The sequence below is a fragment of the Phallusia mammillata genome, chromosome 1 (genome assembly GCF_965637545.1).
Source record: "Phallusia mammillata chromosome 1, kaPhaMamm4.hap1.1, whole genome shotgun sequence".
NCBI classification, from domain to species: Eukaryota; Metazoa; Chordata; class Ascidiacea; order Phlebobranchia; family Ascidiidae; genus Phallusia; species Phallusia mammillata.
Genome location: NC_137252.1, coordinates 14,909,407 through 14,929,902, shown reverse-complemented (window position 1 = coordinate 14,929,902; position 20,496 = coordinate 14,909,407). Strand labels below are relative to the sequence as shown.

Genomic DNA, 20,496 nt, shown 5'->3' with positions numbered 1-20,496 from the left:
GTATGGGTTTAGCATGTCCGAAAGCTTAGAAAGCACTGCTTTAAAACATGTCATTGTAGCAATGTGCAAAATCACCATGTAGATACTTAAAGAGTCGAAATAAATGCACCGTTAATGTGAAATCCAACAAAAGTTTTGTTTATCAACACTAAGCAGTCTGATTTTCCCGCTAAGGTGTGGCATATTAGGCGCCATGGGAAAACAAAAGCGTGTTCGTTCTGCCGTCGCGCGGACACCAACACAACAAACCTTCTTTCCTGCGTAAACGCATGCTGGCCGAAAAACAAACGCAGCCGGCCAGAGCCGAAAATGCGCAATGCGATTTAATAAAATTGTCGAGATTTTCGCTGCCGATAAGCAAGCGCGATCAAGGCACGATAACGCGAGTGAATTATTCACAAGTGAAGCCCGGGGTGCATCACACGACAGCCACTCGTCATTTATAACGCTAATATTTGCATCTTATGCCCTGATTTCCAGCTTCCCCTCATAAGGGTCGGCGTTCGACACAGATATTATCTTGAGTTCAGGCATAGAGCCAATGTTTAGACATTAGGGAAACGCTAATCTGTCTGTACTCCGACAGTAAAGCCCTTTCTGATACAAGCATACGACAGGCGAAATACGGCAGACCAACATATGCAGTACATCCTTATGAACCTTCACTACGGTAAATTATCGTCAAATTGCCCACATAATGGATAAAAATGCACTTACCCTTTTCGCAAGTCTTTCCCGTCCACCCGTCTTTACACTGACATCTGAATCCCCTTCCAACGTTTCTGCAAGTCCCCCCGTTTTCACACGGATCCGAGACGCAGGCGTATTTAACTGCAAACACCAAAAAACACAAGCATAAGACGTAGTACAGTGGACCAGCAAATAGCGTACACTGGTAGAGATAAGGAGATATTGTCTAAGTTTTTATCACACATTTCATCACGTTTCTGACGGTGGAAGTATAGCAAGCGCCAAGCGGGTTGCACCGATAAAGCAGGCTTATCTTGAAACCAGGTGCGCTTTTATTGTTTTCGGATTCTAGGGTTAAGATCTCACCGCAGATGGGATGTGGTTTGAACCAGGCGTTCTCTTGGACTCCCAATATGTGGTGTTCGAAAACCATGTATATATTGAGCTTATAAGGTTTTGTAGCACCAAACGCAAAATGATTGAAAATGCCTTTTGGTGGCCTATATACGTTTAGTTGGGCATAAAACGCTTAGTTACACGAAACAAATGCACAGTTTTTCTAAAAATGGTTTCTCCCTTATGTGCAGGCATCACTGACCGGTCCACAAAAAATGTGCAGCTGTAAAAGCGAGTAAAACTAGTACAGCAGTTTGACTCGTAGTATTGACCCCAATTTTTATCGGGAGTCGGCTCAATTTGGATTTGATTACAGGCGCACATTCGTTACATCTAAGTGTAATAACCGGGCTTAGGCGAGAGCGTGGGGCAAAACTCTGTCGTAGAGAAACGCGCGAGTCATCAAATCGAGATTAAGATCGGCCCAGAAATAGACGAGCGTGCGAAAGGCGGCGCTCATGGGATGATGCACACACGCCGGAGAACACACACACTCACATGTCGACCGCGAGCTAGCAACACTCACCCTAACACAAACAACTCGTAGTTAACACTCGAAAAGGCAGAAGGCCATGAAAAAACATATCGCTGCGCATTTTTTGCCGAAAGACGCATAGTGAAATGTAAACAAAAAGTTTTGATAACACGGATTTGTGTCAAAGATTCTAAATACATATCAAACTTATTTCTTTTAGAACTTAATAAATTGCCACGACTTCGTCTAAGCTCTAAAGCTAAAATACACACACTTAACCGCGTGTTGAAAAGTGTAATTTTCGGTTAAGCATGTCAATGAAATAACTTTGAAAAATAGGCCACAAAGTTTGACAACAAGCAAAAACTTTTGTACCCACCGATCTCGCATCTTACTCCTTCGTACCCTTCAGGGCATGTGCACTTAAATTTGTCCGGTTCGGGATTGGAGCAATGGCCACCGTTCATGCAGGGCTTATGCGTTCCGCAATAATTAAGATCTGGAACACATAGAACACAAGTTCAGTATATTTCTTTCGATTGTGATTGTGCATTAGACGTCCTACCTCTGTCGCAGAGAAGGCCACCCCAGTTTGTATCACACTGGCAGTCGTATGTTTCCCCGCGACACGTTCCATGCAAACATCCAGGATACGTTATGCAACTGTCACAACGTTCACCTTGCCATCCCAGTCTGCACCTGATGAAGAAATAAGGTAAAATTTAACCGAATCCTTGCATGATAAACACTTGGTATGTTGCATTTTAAAACACAATCCTAAAAAAATTGTCGGTATCGAAAATAAATGTAAAATGTGCGCTAGGAACTTGCCCCCAACGCTACTCACTCACGCAATAAAATAAAAGCTAAGATCAAAATACAGATTGCAAGTCAGCAATAAAGACCTAACGTGACTCGTGAACAAGTTTCGGTGGTAGCAAACAGTAACAAGGGTTAGGGACGTTCTCCTTACTTCATCACAACACTGTACAGTAAGTTTTGCTCAGGCACAATGTTTATGAAAAGCGATGATATCAGTCACAGACCCTTCACCGCCTCTTATGTGCGCAATTAACTGCTTGAATGGCTTAATCCCAGACACCGCGCTATTCGTGAAGCAAGGCAAGCTCCTTCTCCACTCCTGGACCTTTAAACCATGGATCCAAAACCATCTACAGTTTCTATATCAAGACCGTGTTGCAGAATACAAGCAACAACCATCCTTATCTGTTGATGGGCTTAGACCACAAAACGGGGCATACTTTTACCGCAGCGTGTATCCAAATGCACGCGATTGTTCATAGATAGCGGTTGCTCGCAAGAGTTACAAGGTACGCAGAGTCGAGACACGTAAATTGTCAGACAACGAGATGGAAACACCGGCTTAGCGGTTCCCCCTTTTTAGCAACTGGACTATTGGAATAATGACGACACAAGTCCAATTGCGACATTTTAGATTGCGTGACTGCAAATAACCTTCATAACCTTAGCTAATCAGTAACCCAAAAAATCGACAGATAAATACCAATCCGGTATAAAAAGGTAAAAAGTGTACAACTTATTACAGTCTTACACGCATTTAGGTCTCTTGAGCGCACCACGATCGTACAGAGCAATATCAACTCACGCGTTCATTAATTCTGCCACACTGCCAATTAACCGCGGTTTTATTAAACGATCGGGCAATATCAAGCGGCTACGCGGGTCAGGCCGAGGAACGCGCTAAGCGTGATTACTATCATGCCCGAGCAAGTCGTTTCCCACGCCCAAGGAGTCGTTATCTGATCAACAAGCAAAAGTAAACTTGGCCTGTATGCGTGAACGTGCGCAAGGCTTTAGCTCATTCGCGGCTAAAGATGGGCATAGCCATTGAGCCGGTCGTGAATATTTTGTTACCAAGCAGTCTGTCTGGCTATGGCGCGTGTATTCCGCACGACCCGTCGGGCTAATTAAAACGCGATTACTGCCTTCAAGGAATGATACATAAATTTGCCGGGACAGTGGAGGGTCCAGTGCAAATCTGACGGCCCGCCAATTTGCGCGCTAAGCCGGTAAATATTAGTAAACATAGCGATCTCGCGCAGAGCAGCGAAAATAATTCGTCAAGCCAGCGGTCGCGTCAACCACTAAGCCAGAAGGACTCAGCAAGGCTGGGGTGGGTTATGGGGCCTACCGGGAGCGGGGTCTGTGTGGTCGCGCATGGGTTATTTTCCCACGGGCCCCCGACCCGCAGGGAAGCGCGGAATGCGCAACGGGAGAAACAAAGAGACAAGATGAGAGGAGTGGGGAAGAGCGTCAGGCATTTCAAAAACACGAATCGCCCGCATCACTTCAGGCGGGGAACATCGCACTGGCTTTGTAAACCAGTTTCGACGGCTCGCGATAACCGACAAGCACAATTAGAGCCATTATGTCTGGAATGCGGCGCAATCTCGAAGTTAATGTAAACCGCGCGCATGTTGCAATGGGCAACCTTGGCAGACGGTGGGAGATGGTGGTTTCTCGGAAAGGGAGCGCCGCGAAAACGTGTGAAGTTCAACTGACTGAAGTTTACTCAAAATGTGATAAGTCGATCAAAAATTTACACAAGTCATAAAAGGCAAGACAAAATTTAATACATGGGCCGTGAAAGTAAAGATTAAATAAAATTCCAAACTGCTCCCCAACAATACCTTCAAGATATCACAATTCTACAAAATCGCAAAACATATACAAAACAAAAGAAATTTTTAGTTCAGCTGGTCGCATTAGCGCATTTCTCACACAGTCTTACATGCCACAGCGGGGGATTCTTTGAATTTGCCGAAATCGGGGGTCGCTTCCAATTGGTCACGAGCCAGATGTTACCCCGCGATAAACTCATGCCCATAGATCCGCTTGCGGTTTAGCGGCATATGGCGAAGGCGCGTGCAGCCAGTTGCAGTTCAACAATTAATTGATAATAGAGGACACGCTTTGGCGAATTGTCGTTGCTTGTAAAACGCGACAAATTAAAAGCGACCAGCGATCGGCCCAGGCGTGACCCCGGACCGAAAGGTCACCATCTTGGAACGCTGGCGATTGATTTTGTATCGACCGACGCGCGAGAATTATTCTATCTCGCGGAATAAATAGCCGGGCTAACGTTATTTTTTCTATGCACCTGTATTGTGGTTCGCTGGCTTAACGCAATTTGGTTCACGGCTGGTAACAGATGGAGGCGAGATGAGGCTTTAAAAAGGGAAAGCCCCCCACGATCTTTGAATTTTGGGCTAAATGGACAGATGCTATGTAAGGATAAAAACCGTTTGCCGATTACTGCTTTCGTCGTGTTCGCAGGTTATTACACACACAAAAACGAACTTACACAAACACATGTTTTGGATCGCAACCCCACAAACAAAAATCACAGCTGCAAAATGGTCAGTTTAGCAAGATTTGCGTCAGTTTCAAGTGCAATACAACTCAGCGGCCGCCACTAATCGCACGCGCGCACACTAAAATATCTACAAACTGCAAATTAACACATCAACCGGTTCAATTCGACCGCCAGTTCGGTCTGCCCCAGACTCCGACACCTGTCTTTGCAGCTGCCACGCCCGTGATAATAATACCAACTAGCAAAAGGGCGTACTGTGATTAGAACGGGTGAGACGTTCGCTATGACAAGCCTACAATGATTGACGATCAAAACTTGGCGCCGCCTTCCCTCCGATTAGTTTTTCCCACCGCGCAAAATGTTTTTTCGAGGGGAATTTGCTTGTTGACATGCAAGAGACTCCGGAGACCGCGTAAACAGATACTCGGCCGCTCGTACAGCGCGCTATGGCAACGGGATACAATAATCATTGGATCAATTGCGTGTTGCGGAATTCGCCACGAAAACCAGCTAAGTGGCGTTTAACTTGGCTGCAAAACAACACGCCTGATAATCTGAATGTTTTTTCGTAACAACCCGAAAACGTATTTAAGTTGTGGCCTTTGCAAAGTATTGGTGCCAGTTAAATACAGATCCAATCTATTTTTGTGGAAGATGGTTAACCTGCTTATCTTTACCAAGGCTTAATACTGTTTCGACAACGCGATTTGGCGAGAAAATCGCCGCGGGTTAAATCGCTGCGCACCAGAGAAAAAACTCACACAGTGATTAGTTTCGTGATCCAACCGCAAGTTTATAATACGGCAAAATTATACGCAGAACCCACGCATTAAAAAATCAACTTGACGAGAAAAACACCAGCATCTTTCAAAAACAGGCCGGATGTGTTATCAGGGCATTAATGCCGGAATCAAGTTTGTTGTTCCAGGAACAAGTCCTATAGATAATCCGTCATTTCAACGCACTGTGGTGAAGAAAACTGTTAAAGGGACAGGGAGGGCGCGTTGTTGATTCAGGGGCGTTCAACTGAGCGACGAGTGCAGACGGTTTGTCCAGTAAGTGCCGACGGAAGCCTGATTCGTGTGAGGCCCATGTCATTCTAGTTTAAGTCCAAGCGATGTAAGCAATGTGAAAATTTGCGCGTTGACCTTAGGGTGCTCGTGGGTCAAGTGCAGTCGTGTGGAAAAAAATACCGATTGCCTTGGGCATAAATAAACAGAACTGTGTAACCGCGAAAAAAATGTACCCTGTCTACAATGTTTACTTTATGAAGTTGTAAAAATGTTCACAAATTGTGTTCTATATGAACTGGCAATGCCACGTGGTTTGAACAAGCATCATTACGGCAAACACTGTGCTTCATGGTAATATCGGAAATCGTGTCGCCATTAAACAAGCATTCTAAAAAACAAACGCGCGCTTCGTAACGGGTTCTGCAAGATACGACACCAGCACGTGCCGCACCTGCGCCCGACTTCATCCCAGCAAACTCGTCTTCCCCCAGTACCAACGTATAGCGCACGCGGGGCTAAGTCAAATTAATAGAAGGGCGCTGATCATACAGGAGACAAAAGATCTTGCGGCCCACGCGCCACAGTCCACTTTCTCACGGGAAAAAACGACGCGACGCACATTCGCGGTCTAAGCGGAGTGATGCGCCGCGCACAGGAGCACTGCTTGCGCGCGAACTCCGTCACCGAGGAAAGGTGAAAGAGGCGTGTTGTGTTGTGTAGCCTTGTAGCGCGCGCCCTCTCTGCTTGGGGCCATCTTATGCGATGTCAATGAAGTATGTTTTGCGTACACTTAAGGGGGAGCGGACTCAACTTTGACCATAATCGTGGACGTCAAGCCATTTCGTCTTTCTCGTTGGGACTTTTTCAGACTCCTAAGCCGATTCCAATGGCTAGACATTTTGGAAAGCTAACGTCACGCATCGCTTCACTAAAGTCACGTGTAAAACGTACCTATCATTAAGTGAGTAGACGGTTACGTCAGCGCTGCAGGCCGCAAATCTCAACATCCAAATTTAGATGGTATGTGCCTAACTGCCTACGGACGGGGTGCGACATGCGAAAATGTTGACTCTGGTGACGATGGGCCCGGTGGTGTCCGTGGCATGCCTGATGCGCCAGGTGGGTCTTGTTGCCGCTCCCAGCAACACGTGTCTAACATTTCAAAGCACGACCACTTAGCGACATGCCGTCGCTGTGTGCAGTTGGCCTCGGGTCGACGCTGCGTGTGCAAGCCAAGGGTCCGTAAATTTACGGAAACTCGAATGTCGGTATGGCAGTTATCCTACCCCCCGCGTACGACAGCGTTGTCAACGTTTAAAAATAAATCAACGCGCAAATAGACAAATATGGCAATGCTCCGGATATTCAAGATAGCAACAAACAAATTCCATTCGACAACAAATTCCTGTCTATTTCCTAAGCCGCATTCCTATTTTGTAGCGTGGTCCCTACGGTTTCAAAGCGAGCGCCCAATCAACAAACCGCCCTATCTAGTCACTGTCTTGAAAATACAACACAAGAGCAAACGTGGTGGATGAAAATCAACACCGCTCTATTTGATGTTGGAGTACTCGAAACAAAGACTGTGTACAAGTTATAGCGGATCCAGCTCCTAAGGTATTTTAATATGGGTTATACAGGAGCCTGTCACTTGGCGTAAACATTCCAACATAATTGCACTGATCAATTAACGCGATTTCCAATGAGTCAGTTCTAAAGTTGACACGAAAAACAACACGTTTGTTGTCGTCTGGCGCATTTGAAGAAAAAATAACTGCTTTAAACCAAGCCCAAACGCTTCACAGTCGCTGTTCTGTAAAACACTTCGTTAGCACAAAATAACCGTTTTTAAACCCTTTGTGATAGTTGCAAGATGGCAAAGTATTCTTTCGGAACCCAAAGTGGCAAGAAAGTAACTAGAAATAGGTCAACAATAAGCAGGAATGTTGTTTTAGGGCAAAACTTTCGGGAATGTGTAATCGAGTGCCAAGTTGGCAAGGCGCACTGGCGACAGCAAATGTGTGTCATCTAAACCGCGGGCTCATCTGGGCATCAAACGGACCACTTCAAAGGGCGGCGGCCACCCGATGCCCTGCAAGTACAACTCTATCGCCCGGGACAAAGCACTATCAGTGTTGCGGGCTGCTCCATTCCTAATATCCACTAATCAATCGCAAGAAGTAATTCGAAGCACAGATGGTCGACCCGAGCTATTGTGCGGGACAACCTGATGTTGTGTGCAAAACTTCGCATCGGCGCCGACCAGACTAGTTTTCCGATCTAACGTCGTGCGTTTACGGAGTCCCCCAAACTCAACGTAGAGGAGCTCCTGTACAACTACAGAGCTGTTTAATGCTCACAGAAAATGCTTTTTAGCGATCTAACGACTTCAAGGTGCGCAAGGTCGACGTTTTCGCGCGCCCCACAAAACACTTAAGAATTGGATAAAGGTTGACTAGTGTAACATGGGATTTAAGGGCTTGAGTTTGAAACACAAATAACGCAAGTTTTCTTTTAAATTCTAAACATAACTTCACATACGTTTTGCTTAAAACTAATGACTTATCATTTTAATCAAAACTAATTGTGTTCCTAGAATTGAATTGAAAGTTGGTCAGTAACACAAACGAATATGTGCTGTATAAAGAACCCCGGGAAAAGTAAATAGGGATCTCCAATATAAAATACAAAAAATCCATTACAACGACACACTGTCTAAACAGAGTCATGCGGGGAACATCAAATGGCTTACAAGGGCCTAGGAGCAACAAGTACAGTCATGCACTGCACGCTATCCAACAATTAACGGCCAATCGTTGCCAGCAATAATAACTGATGGCCTGTAACTTAGGCTCGACCGCATCTGCTAAATAACTGGTTGCTGATGAGGAAATGCTCTTTGACCGAAGACTTGACCGAGTGCGATTCCGCGGATGGTTTCCGGTTTCGGCTTGCGTCCCGGCCGTCGCGCATGGCTGGGAACGCACTCATGCACGGAGGTCATCAAAAGGTGCGAAACTTTGTCAGGCTTATTGTGTAATGACGACAATCCGCCCCGGATACAGCGGTTTATAGGCTATCGCGATTTCAAAGTCCATACGACAGTGCGCGCAATATACAGTCGACTGGCAAAGCGTATAGACGTGATAAGCGACTTACTTGCATTCCCCCGGGATGTCGCAGAAGCCGTGCTCTATGCTGCATCCAACTTTGCATATCGCTGCAAAGATAAAAACATATCAACACATGTGGATTTGATGTTATATTTGGACTGTATGCGAACGAATGAGTAATATACGAATAGCTCTCCGTCTAAACACAGTACATCGCAATGCGTGAGGGTTTAACTAATATTTTGGGCTAATTACGTAAGTATTCAGTTTCAAATTTAATCTTTTAAATTAACATTTAAAACAGTGCTTAAAAAACGACCGAAACTTGGCACACAAGAATGTAAATTTCTTCATAATCATACAGCTTTCAACCCGTTGACGTGTGAGAAAAGCGCGGTAAAGCGCGTTACTAGGCAATTTAGCTAAGCTAACTGTGCCGGGGAACTGGAAATCCCAATTGGAACTCGGTAACAGATTTGCTAGGAACATATCCACGCGTTGTTCGCGTGCCAGTCAGGGTGTTACAGTATATCGGGCGGCAGGCGGCTGGACAGCAGTTAGGTCAGGCCGTGTTGACTTTGTCGAACTCGAATGGACACCTGACACCATCACCCCCGTTTTGGACAGCGCTTATTGTGGTTGGACGAGTTACACGACCACGTGACAAAGCGGCAAACCAGAGGCGGCGCGTCGGATGCTAATCCGGTTTATTAAATTATAAAATTACGATTTGGGTCGGATGCGGGCGCCCCCGCGTGCTAAATCCTGTTGGTCGGGGATGCCCGCGCGTAAGCCTACAGAGGTCGCCGACACCATGAAGGGGCTATTTGTTAATTCCTAATCCGACAAAATCAAATTGTGGCGCTGCGTTTTTTTCAAATAACTACTCTTTGTACCTTTGTTACAGTTTTCACCCATCCATCCGTCCATGCATTTTTTGTTGCCATTTCTGTCGCATGTGTAGTGTCCAAAATAATTTGCTTGTGGTTCGCAAAACTTGGTGCAGTTAAAACCATAGTGATGCTTGTTGCAGCGCACACGAATACGATACACCAAGTACGCGGCTCGCCCGCTGTGGCTTAATGAGTGCCACTCAGAACTGGGATTCAGCATGCTCGAATGAGTATGTCGGGCTATCACCTCAGACGCAAAATTTTCTTCACCACTATCCCCTGTTAATAAACAGAAGTTTGGGTGTGTGTTGAACATACGAAGAATGTCAATATGACTAGGCTTACCGTTTCTTTGGTCCATGTCCAATACATCGATAACCAAAGTAAATGTTCTCTGCAAAAAGATAATATATTTTGAACTAACTTTGGATTTTTTAGAATACTTAATTATATTTCCGATCCCTGGCTATGGTATATATAACTAATGTAAGATTGCGACAAGTGTACTTATCAGTGCATACGTAAAATATCTCAAGATACAACATGATATCAAAGTATGTTTGCCCAGAAAGATGATTGTCCAGCAGAACAAAAGCCAGTACAAGACATAGGAAAGTTTAATTCAGTGAAAAATAGAAACGTTTTTTTTTGCCGACGAAAGCACAACACCTCAGTGTCTACGAAGTGTAATGCGATACATCAGGAGATCGGCGAAAAGCTACAACCGCCACCTGACGCAAGCAAGTGACAAAACACAGAGTTTGTTTTTCGTCCCACATTGGCCATTGTGATTCCCGAAATCTTTCTCCCCGGCTTGTCACCAGCTCATACATTCTCCTAGCGCTTTGCTACTTAGTCGGAAATGTAACGCTTTGGTGATATAACGTTACATTGGACACGGGTGCTTTTGTACTGGACACATGTAAAGAAAACGCCTCGTTTCGTGGTAGCAGACAGGAGACCGAAAAAGGTGTCTTTCTCGAGTCTTGGAATAAACAAAACACGACAGTACGCCCTAGATTGGCGAGAAACGTAATACGGCCTCAAATGTGCGCAAATGAGGAATTGTCATGCGCATGCGATTACACACAAATTGGGTCTCTCAACTGATTTAGAAATAATCGCATATAAAGGAGAGTCCTGTTGATCGCGCGGATTTATCATCATAAATACGTCACGCTATTCGGAGATATTACGTCGCAGCCTTTGAAATAATAATTTGTGCCTGACTTTTCTCCTGCTTTATTGCATACATATCGTATAAATTCTAATTTGTCCTAATCGTCTTTTTAGGAGAATTCAGTGTTGTTGTTGGTTTTCGACAGGCTAGAAACTGTGTTTTATAATGTAATTTAATTGTAATGCATATGACATTAAAAATTTACTTGCCGATTTCGACGAAGTCGATAAAACGGGGGCATATTTTTAACAATGGACATAATGGGCAACCACAAAAGAAATCTCATTGACTGAAGTTTAGTTGCGTCGTTAACTTGCGCTTGCTTGCTTTTCTCAGGCTCTACAGCTGGGCCGGTGCTTGTTTAGTGACGTCGGCTTAAGTGGTTCATTCCGCGGTGATTGGTTTAAAGCACACAAAAAGCCAACTGCAACACGTGATCACTAGTGCAAGACGATCAATTCTTACATCTGCTTCTTTGTTTACCGTCACCAGATTTTCGCCAGAGTATAAACACACACTTTCGAAACGTCGTTTCATTTTTGCTCTGGCAGACATTCCAAATAAGGAATGCGTAATTGTAAAAAATGGGTGCTTTGAAACTTGTATATTGCGCCGGGAACGAAATGGCTCGTGATTCCGTAATATGAGGTTCGAACTGCAACCTGACATAAGCACGGGGGATCACACAGGGATTGGGCCGCGAGGTATGCTCCTGATGCTGAACTTGCTATTTGATACAGACAATTAGATGGCGAGGTCGGGCGGCGCAAGGTAAGAGAAGAGCGGCGAGCGATTCTCCAGGAAACAGGCAACACCTCAGTTTGGGTCAAAATCAACACAGACAAGGGCTACAAACGAGCGCGGAGGCGATCGAGCGATTGGAGCGAGGCACGTTCAGTGCGCAAATAGAAGAGAGAGTCGACGCTCGAAGTTTAGGCGGTCGCGGTCAAACAGAACCGTGGGAAAAGCAAACGAGCACCCGTCATTTGGACAGGCGGAACGGACGGCGTGTTATATGGGCAAAGGTAACGGCCAGGTATAATACCTTGTGCCTTCGGAAGCGCTGGCGTAATATCTATGCGACCACATATGACGGTTGTGTCTGTTTTGTTGGCGTTGGTTATACACTTCTGTTTACCTATTTTCACTGTTGCGGGTTAAGTTTCGGTTACTACGTCGACCGAACACATTTACACACCTACATAACAAATGAAAACACATAAAACTTTGTAATCACTGCGCGAGTGTGTATTGTTGTACACTATCGCAATTTTAATTTCGGTTTCCAAGTTAGACTAAAAGCTATTGTGCAAAAAAGCCCTGCGGCCTACAAACCAAAATCAAACAAACCTCTTATGTATTGGTGGTTGTTTCTTTGCGGGAGACGAAGGAACAATTACAAAGGCTTTAGCAATCGGCAAAAGCGTCACAAACGGAAGAACGATCGCCCATTTAATTCAATTTACACACTATTACGCAACAAATGTACGCGGCAGTCAAAGGTCTGACAAACGCAGTGTACCATTATGAAGAGCAACGAAGCGGAAGCATGTCCCAACTTCGCTCAAAACAAATTCCCTATAATTCGTCTGTCAATGATGTTGCCGGCCCCAGCCGTGACGACAACAGGCCGCAGTGGGTTCAGGGAGGACATTTCACAGTCTGGTCCGGTAACAAGGCAACTTGAAGCGAGACGAGAATCAATTTAAGCCGCTCGCGCGTGAAAACGCCAGTAGAGGAACGGCGTGCGGGCAACAGCACATCTGGAAATTGTCAAAGGCCTAACCGTGACCGCCCGGACATTGCTGGCTCCGTTTGTACACATTCTTTGATTCCGCGCTGACAGCCGGCCATTGTTATGTTCCAACAACTTCACGATGGCTTAGACCGGTGCACTTTCAGACGTCACGGTGGCACAGCGTGTAATACACATTCGCCGCACAGCTTTTAAGGTCTTTCCCAAATGTTAAATGTTTGTTTACTTTTGAATGTGCGAAGGGCTGTTTTTATTACGTAAGCTGTAAACTAAATTGAATTCGCGGCCATTAGCGCTGGTAGGTGCACACCTGTGTGAGAACCGGCATTTCGCGTGCGCAAGACGCGAAAAAAATGTTTGCTTCAAGGCTGTCTAAGTGGGAAACACGCAGTCATCTTCGCAGTACTATTTACGAACACTTGGCCGTACCCAATAAATGTGTTACCCAATATTTACTAACACCCGCGCTGCGAAGCACTCGTCGCTGTATCGCACACGACACGATTTTGCACTCACAGGTGCATTTGTAACGAGAACAAAACATTCAGACACCCAGCAGTCCAAACAGCAAAGTTCTAATGCGGCTGTGACGTTATCTTTACTCATCGCCGGTCACTTAACGAAAGGTAAACCCCAACAAACAATGACACGTCGAGCGTGAAGGCGCGAAGGCACAAGTGGATTAAGGTCTGGACACCCGGTGTCTGCATTTGACCAGAGATCGTCGGTCAATCGTCGCCGTAATAGATAACGTAAACAAATGCCAATGCGAGCGGGCGTGGCGCGAAAACCGGACGCGCTGTGTTCACAAACGACAAATAAAAAATTCGAAACGATTGCAGCCTGCCGTAAAACCCAAAAACGCAACTTTGGCAGACGCTGCCCTACATCGAAATCGATCTCGTTTTACTGCTTGGCGTTTGATGTGAAAGTGCCGGGCTGTTGTTCACGATAAGGGCCCCCATTCGACCCACACGACTCAATCACAGCAGCGACTTGGCCCAGTGAGTAAGCGTACAGTGCTTTAGTAATGAGCCGTTATCGCAACACAATGTGCCAGCAAGCTCGATTGCGCCGGGATCAAAGGGCCGCTTGGGACAACAGACAATACATAACCGCCGCGATACATTATCGCCAAACGCAATTTTTGTGTTAACTATAAACGTGCTAACTGTTGACCTATTCGTAACTGGTGGAACTATAGCAAAATACTCAAATCAAAGCTCAATACCATGAAATTACATGACTGTCCCGTGAATGAGGTATAAAGGGCTAGAGAGGTACAAATTTTTAAACGAAGCACCTCAATTGCAAAGGTGTTATTAGAGGCCAGACGGCAATTATCACCAATCCTCGTGTCGGGTGTGACTTGAAATTGTATGAAATTAAAACGCTCGCGAGCGCATACTTCAGCTTACAGACATTTATTCAATTGGCGTTCGGCACGAAAATGTTCAGCTATTTTAAGTAAAAATTTTGCCCTAAAATAGGTTAACTAAGGGTGGTATGAGGTTGAACATAAAAGGCAAAACGCAATACTTTGCTAAACAGCGAAATTGACACCAACGTAGAACCGTCGTCAACTGTTTACTCAAAATGCACCATCTTATGTAGAATGCGCACTCGGCAAACATTGCCGCATGACAACGTTTTATTGGCTTATTAATAGTGATGGGACGATTGGAATATGTTAGCAGGGTGGGCTTGGCATATTTTGTTGTTTACCTTGGATTACTTGCCCGGCAAAGTATAAACATTATGTCAAGACGCTTGGCGACTCGCCGAAGCATTAATTTACACCAACAAATGTACATGGCAGTTCTCGAACCAAATTGCCTTAAATAGTAACACTGTGACTCGAAACGGCGAGAATTAAAAATGTGGTACGTACCATCCAAGTAAACAACAGTGGAATCTTAAAGCGACCTGGGTTGTCAGGGTCGTCGATGGATTCTACGACCAGAGAGTTACTTCCCAACAGAGGACTGGTCGCAGTTCCAAACATGCATTTTTCTGAATTCGATTCGCTACTGCTTGTCTGGTACGCTTTCAAGCATACCCGAAAAAACGTGTCGCACCTGTCGGCCAGGCATAAGCCACTCTCGTTACGCGTGCCGTCGCAGCACTCGCCACTGAGAAGTTCACCGGCCGTGTTCTGCAAGCGCACAATCTGCAACTCGAAGAATCCCAACGGGGTACTCCGACCAACCTGTTAAACAATGTAAAACAGCAGCGTCATGCACTTACCTATACAGTCTAAAGTTAACACACACAGAAGACAAACTGTCCCCGCAACTTTGAGTGTAAAAAACTGTGATTTTGAGTGTTCGAATGTTATTGGGTGAATACAACATAAATGTTATAGCTGTATTTAACTTTGAGTAACTGGTGTATATTTAAAAAAGCCTAAATTATAAACTACTGGGTAATGAAATCAAACCAACCAAACTTAGAAATATCCTGACGTAATTTCATATGTCCATGTGGAATTGTTAAGTGGATTCCAATTAGGCTTGTCACATTTTACTGTTTTACACCGTCTGTTTAACCTACTTTATGATAGACCTCACGAACGAATTGTTAATCAGCAAAAACAAAAAAGTACAACCAGTATATGAGCTGTCACAGAGGTGGTACAGATTACCGCAAGCGAAACGAATCTATCATCATGTCTAAGTCAAGCAATAGGCCGCACGGGACTTTTGCCAATTCCCAAGAGCTGCATTAGTTTCGTGCCGCATATCAACGTCCTACACCACGAAGCTAACTTCGATTCGAATGCGCTTGCATAAAGCCAATGTTTTTTTTAAGAATTAAGCGTATGTATCGTCTCATTACGGTACAGAAACATTTTCAAGCAAAAATTAATATAGAGTTACGTGTATAAAAGTGTAGTATCATTCATAGTATAGTTACAATATTGAATATGTGTGTTCGTTAGTCAGCCATTGGTCAAAAAACGACCGCAACTCAATTTTAGGTTTCGCCGCGAAACAGGCGCCTTACCTCGGCCAAACAAATCCACAGTACCAGACCTAAAAATCGTCGCAGAAGCCTTTTATCCATTGTATTTCGTTGGCAACAACTGGCTTCCTCTGTAGTCGTTGCAACAGATAAATCCACAAAAGTTAGGTTAATCTCAAGAAAATTCAGCCCTTGTCACTTTGCCCACGCTGTGCTGCTCTGCATTATCAGTGTTTTCTTCGGGAGCAGAAGATTTTCTTAACGATTCACACGAAGGCTTATTACACAGGCTAGAAACACTATGTCTTATTGGTACCGTTTCATCAGCAATCTACAAACTGGTACTACAGTAACGCTGCTATTTCGTCTGACATTAAAAGCAAATAGAAAAAAGGTAACACTACAAAACACTTACTGGTGTCTTGCGTGGATACTTGAAAATTCAATAAACCCTAGAAGAGGATAAATTAAACTTTAAATATCGCTGTTACTTTTGCTGGTTCTCAAAGTTAAGTTTAACATAAGAGCTGCGAAATATATAACACACCACAAACGCGAAAATTGTTAAACGTACTACCAACTTCAACATGATTAATTAATATGTTTACTACTTACAACAATCCTGAAAATGATACAATCTGTCGACTCAACTTGGCTTTGTCATTTAATTACATTAAAACAAAAATACATTCTTAATCACTTGACCGCAGCTCCCTGATAACATACTAACGCTAACAGACCATCGCGGCACAATCACTGAAGAAATTAACTGTTTCTGTCCGGCGAAAAACGTCGGCATATCTGTTAGCCAACTCAATGCATAGTTTTTCCTTTTTCAGCGGCTATCATCGACGCCGCGGCGACGGGACGCCACCACGTGCCGCGGTTTCAGCGATCAAGTGCTGTTCAGACTTCTTAAAATGAAACAAAGCTGCCAGCAAAAGTTGACTCACATTAACCGCACTGTAAACTACGATATTCAGGCCACGTTTATGGCTTGTTACCGAACAATGGTCATTGCTCAAAGTTTACCTTAGTTCATTCATGATTGTCTAGGTTTGCAGAATTGTTTATGTGTTCTAAATGCAGTTGTATATGTAATCACAAGTCCACAGCTACAAACTCGTTATTAAAGCAAGTTCGTTTAGTTGTTTGTCAACAATGCATTCATTAAACTAAATATTTTTTGACAAAACTAGTCCCTAAAGTACAAAAATATGTTTTACATGTTAAAGAACCCCTTGCATGGTGAGTTAACTATTTAGTTAACCGACTTATGTCATGATAATAATAAGCTTAAGCAAATTATAGTAACTAAACTGTGCTTCAAGACAATCCCAACAACTCTTACCTACAAATCTAACATAAACCTTTGTTTATCTGATTCTGTCATCAACGATTATACCAAACGCACACGTGCTTGTCAACAGAAAACAGACAACCGTTCGCGGTAAATTTTATTGATCAAGAGTCGCCACCTAGAGGCAACGAAAAGGTTTTAAAATTAATTTGCTTCCTTTTTTCCGACGTAGGTCCTTCTTTAAGAATAGTACTGCTTCGTAAAAACTGAAACAATATATTAAACCAATTTACATAATACTATGACTTGACGGATTTTGTTTGCCAAACCGGTTTTGTTGTTTTGAGTTGATTCGCCTCACCACTAGCTTTTGATTGTACAGTAGTCTTACGTTGCGATTCCGTGAAATCAGTGCGGAGGTCGCTGTTACGTTTTCTTTTTCGCCTCAAAGACCGCGCAACTGAAATCTAAACCCGTAATTTATTTTAAATTCCAGCGACTTAAACCACAGAAGTGGTGTGTTCTTACACGCTATACGATAAACTAATGTAGCATTTATTTAACCTATCACAACTATAAAGGCAGACCAACATGTCAAAAAAGACCCAACAATATGTTTTTTAATTTGAAAATATCACCTGTTCTGACATATTGTCTGACGTTACTCGATTATTTGTCCCATTGGCACCTTCAGTGGAGAATCCTTGGTTTGTTTCTTTGTCCTGGCGAAGGTCTGTCATTCCAATTTTGCGCTCCAGCAAGTGAAAATCCTCATTTTCACTGTTTTAAAAAAACACGACCAATTAAAAACCTGTTCACTTTTTCACGGTGAATTAGTTCATTCTTCACCTTGATTTAGGCATTTTTTGCTTTCCATACAAGATAAAACTTTAATAAAAACAAATTCTCTCCGTTTTATATTTTATATTTCCCTTTGTCATTTTCAACTGCACATTATGACGACATAAATGTTTTGTTTGCGAAAATTGCGTGTTTCCATCAAATCAATTTAAGGTAAAAAAAAGTCATTATTTAAAGAAATTCTGGAATTAAAATGTCAGAAGATGCTATGTCTGGTGCTGCAGGGGACGACGATTGTCAGAAAACAAAAGATCAGTTACCTAGTGACATTCTTCGAAAAAAGGGTTATATTGTGAGAGGAATTGCGGGAGAGGGCACCTATAGCAAAGTCAAGGTAAATAGCTATAGGTCAACCATGTTCCTTGCTTTTTTACTTTCAAAATTAAAACGGCTATCCGTGTATTTTTCTTGCAAGCGAGCGTGCTCTATCGCCCTCAAGCGGGATGTAGCAATCAAGATTATTAATTTGGACGAATCGCCAGAGGTGGTTCGGGAGCGGTTTTTGCCTCGAGAATTACAAATTCTCTCGATGGTGCAGCATCCAAATATTGTCAAAGCGTTTGAGATCTTTCAAACAAAGAAACCAGCAAAAGTTTACATTGTCACGGAGTATTTGCGCTACGGCGATTTGCTTGAACACGTCAAAGTAAGTAATACCATACATATTCTTTCCAAAAAATGACCAAACCTATAGGCTACATGACACAAAATCATTATCCAGGTAAAGGGTGCAATGATGGAAGTTGATGCCAAAAACGTTTTGCGAGACATTTGTCACGCGGTGCAGTATTTGCATTCCAACAACATAGCACACAGAGATATCAAATGTGAAAACATTTTGTTGGATCGAAGCATTCTGCCACGACCAGGAAGGGGTTATGTTGCAAAGCTTTGCGATTTTGGTTTTGCTCGACAATTTACTGAGCTCTTATCGGGCGAAAACGGAATTCAGGTCAATGAACAACTATAAAACTTTACGTTTAATTTAGAAATGAAGAAAGACATTTTGGTCTAAATTTGACAGACATTAGTGTGAAACGTTTTATCTGTTCAAAAAACATTCTCAATATGCCCAAGTCAGAACAACCAAGTATTACCCAGTATATTGATTGTATAAACTTGCAAGCTACATGCATATGCTTTGTTTTTTTAGACCGTACTAGTTCAACCAGTCAGAGTAACTTAAGATGCTTTATTAACAAAATATGTTAAAATGTGTCCTCTTGTGTTTATAAATGTAACAAGCTATAATTTGTTTATTGAGTACTAAACTAAAAACAAGCATTTTTCTCAACCATTTCTTATGAGGTGTGCAGTTTTAAAACAAAATGACATTTTTGCGAAACACACAAAAGTCTGCCAACAATTTTCTGGGCAAATGTAATATTTATAACTCCACATTTTAGAACTGTTGCAGTACCTTTTGTGGATCCATACAGTACGCTTCTCCAGAAATTATTGAGCGAAACCTCCATAATCCAATGTTGGGAGATGTTTGGGCTATAGGCATCGTTTTCTATATCTCCGTCTTTGGCCGGATGCCATTCGACGAAGCCGACATTAGGTAAAACATATATATATGTGACCTTAACTGGTTTGTAAGACCAGCAGAGAATAGTGAAAGCTAATGTTTCACATAAACTGGGTTGCTAACAGCGATCACAGCACTGACTGACTCGTTTGGCACATTGTAAGCGCGGTATAGTTGCCGATAACGGTGTAGGCGCTTACCTGCGTAGGTAATAAGAAGTAAGCAACTGTGCTGGAGGCCAGGTGTAAATTGCAAGACCCTGTGTCGAAGTTAAAAGCCTTGTCGCACAACAAGCACAGAAACACATGGTGTCCGTTTTTATATTGTGCAATTTGTATCATTATCAGGAAACGGTTTTTGTATTTAATGCATTAGGTTGTTTTGACATTCAGCTGAGGTAAAGTTGCCATAGAAAACCTCTAACTTATCAAATAAACGATGCAAACTTGAGCAATAAATAACAACTTTAGTAATAGATCAAAACCATCAACAGCATGGCTTCACTGTTTGACGATCACTGTTTGCTGATTCTATTTTACCAAGGATTTTATCGTCCATTGGTTTTACTGTACTTAATAGGTGACACTTTTCACTTTTTTGTATCTGTAGGACGATGATTGAAACACAAAAGCAAGGCGACATGGTCAACAAACGTTTTCCAAATTACAACAGACGGTTGCGAGATTTTGTCAATCAAGCTCTACGACCAGATCCCAAGCATCGACCGACGATCGACGTACTGTTACGTCACAAATGGCTCAACACTGAATCCGAGAGCTAGAGTAAAGCTGACCACGGCAGCTCTAAACTCTTGAAGGAAAAACTGTCAAACAAATACTGTTAGTGCAATAAAAGCGATGTCGATAAAAATCTATTCTTCGCAGAACTGACTTCTACACGCTAACAAGATTCGTGCAACCAACAGGTTGAGGAAAACACGAAAAGTTTTTGTCCTAATGCATATTA

At 43.3% G+C, this 20,496-nt stretch overlaps 1 protein-coding gene and 1 pseudogene across 2 annotated transcripts in view; one reads left to right on the top strand and one right to left on the bottom strand.

Moving 5' to 3' along the window:
• Window positions 1–16,228, bottom strand: part of LOC145214418 (protein jagged-1b-like) — a 41,953-nt gene extending 25,725 nt beyond the window's left edge. Inside the window, exons 1-8 of one of the 2 annotated variants that reach the window (XM_080082942.1) lie at window positions 15,881–16,228; window positions 14,766–15,083; window positions 10,284–10,332; window positions 9,942–10,217; window positions 9,092–9,152; window positions 2,127–2,260; window positions 1,941–2,060; window positions 718–831 (exon numbers count right to left, since the gene is read on the bottom strand). In XM_080082942.1, coding sequence (XP_079939068.1) covers window positions 718–831; window positions 1,941–2,060; window positions 2,127–2,260; window positions 9,092–9,152; window positions 9,942–10,217; window positions 10,284–10,332; window positions 14,766–15,083; window positions 15,881–15,940 — 1,132 coding nt within the window. In that variant the 5' untranslated portion in view covers window positions 15,941–16,228. Of the gene's footprint in view, window positions 1–717; window positions 832–1,940; window positions 2,061–2,126; window positions 2,261–9,091; window positions 9,153–9,941; window positions 10,218–10,283; window positions 10,333–12,468; window positions 13,426–14,765; window positions 15,084–15,880 lie in introns of those variants that run through there. The other variant, XM_080082950.1, reaches the window with a different exon arrangement.
• Window positions 16,229–18,192: 1,964 nt separating this feature from the next.
• On the top strand, window positions 18,193–20,470 carry LOC145235266 (testis-specific serine/threonine-protein kinase 2-like; annotated as a pseudogene).
• The last annotated feature ends 26 nt before the right edge of the window (window positions 20,471–20,496 follow it).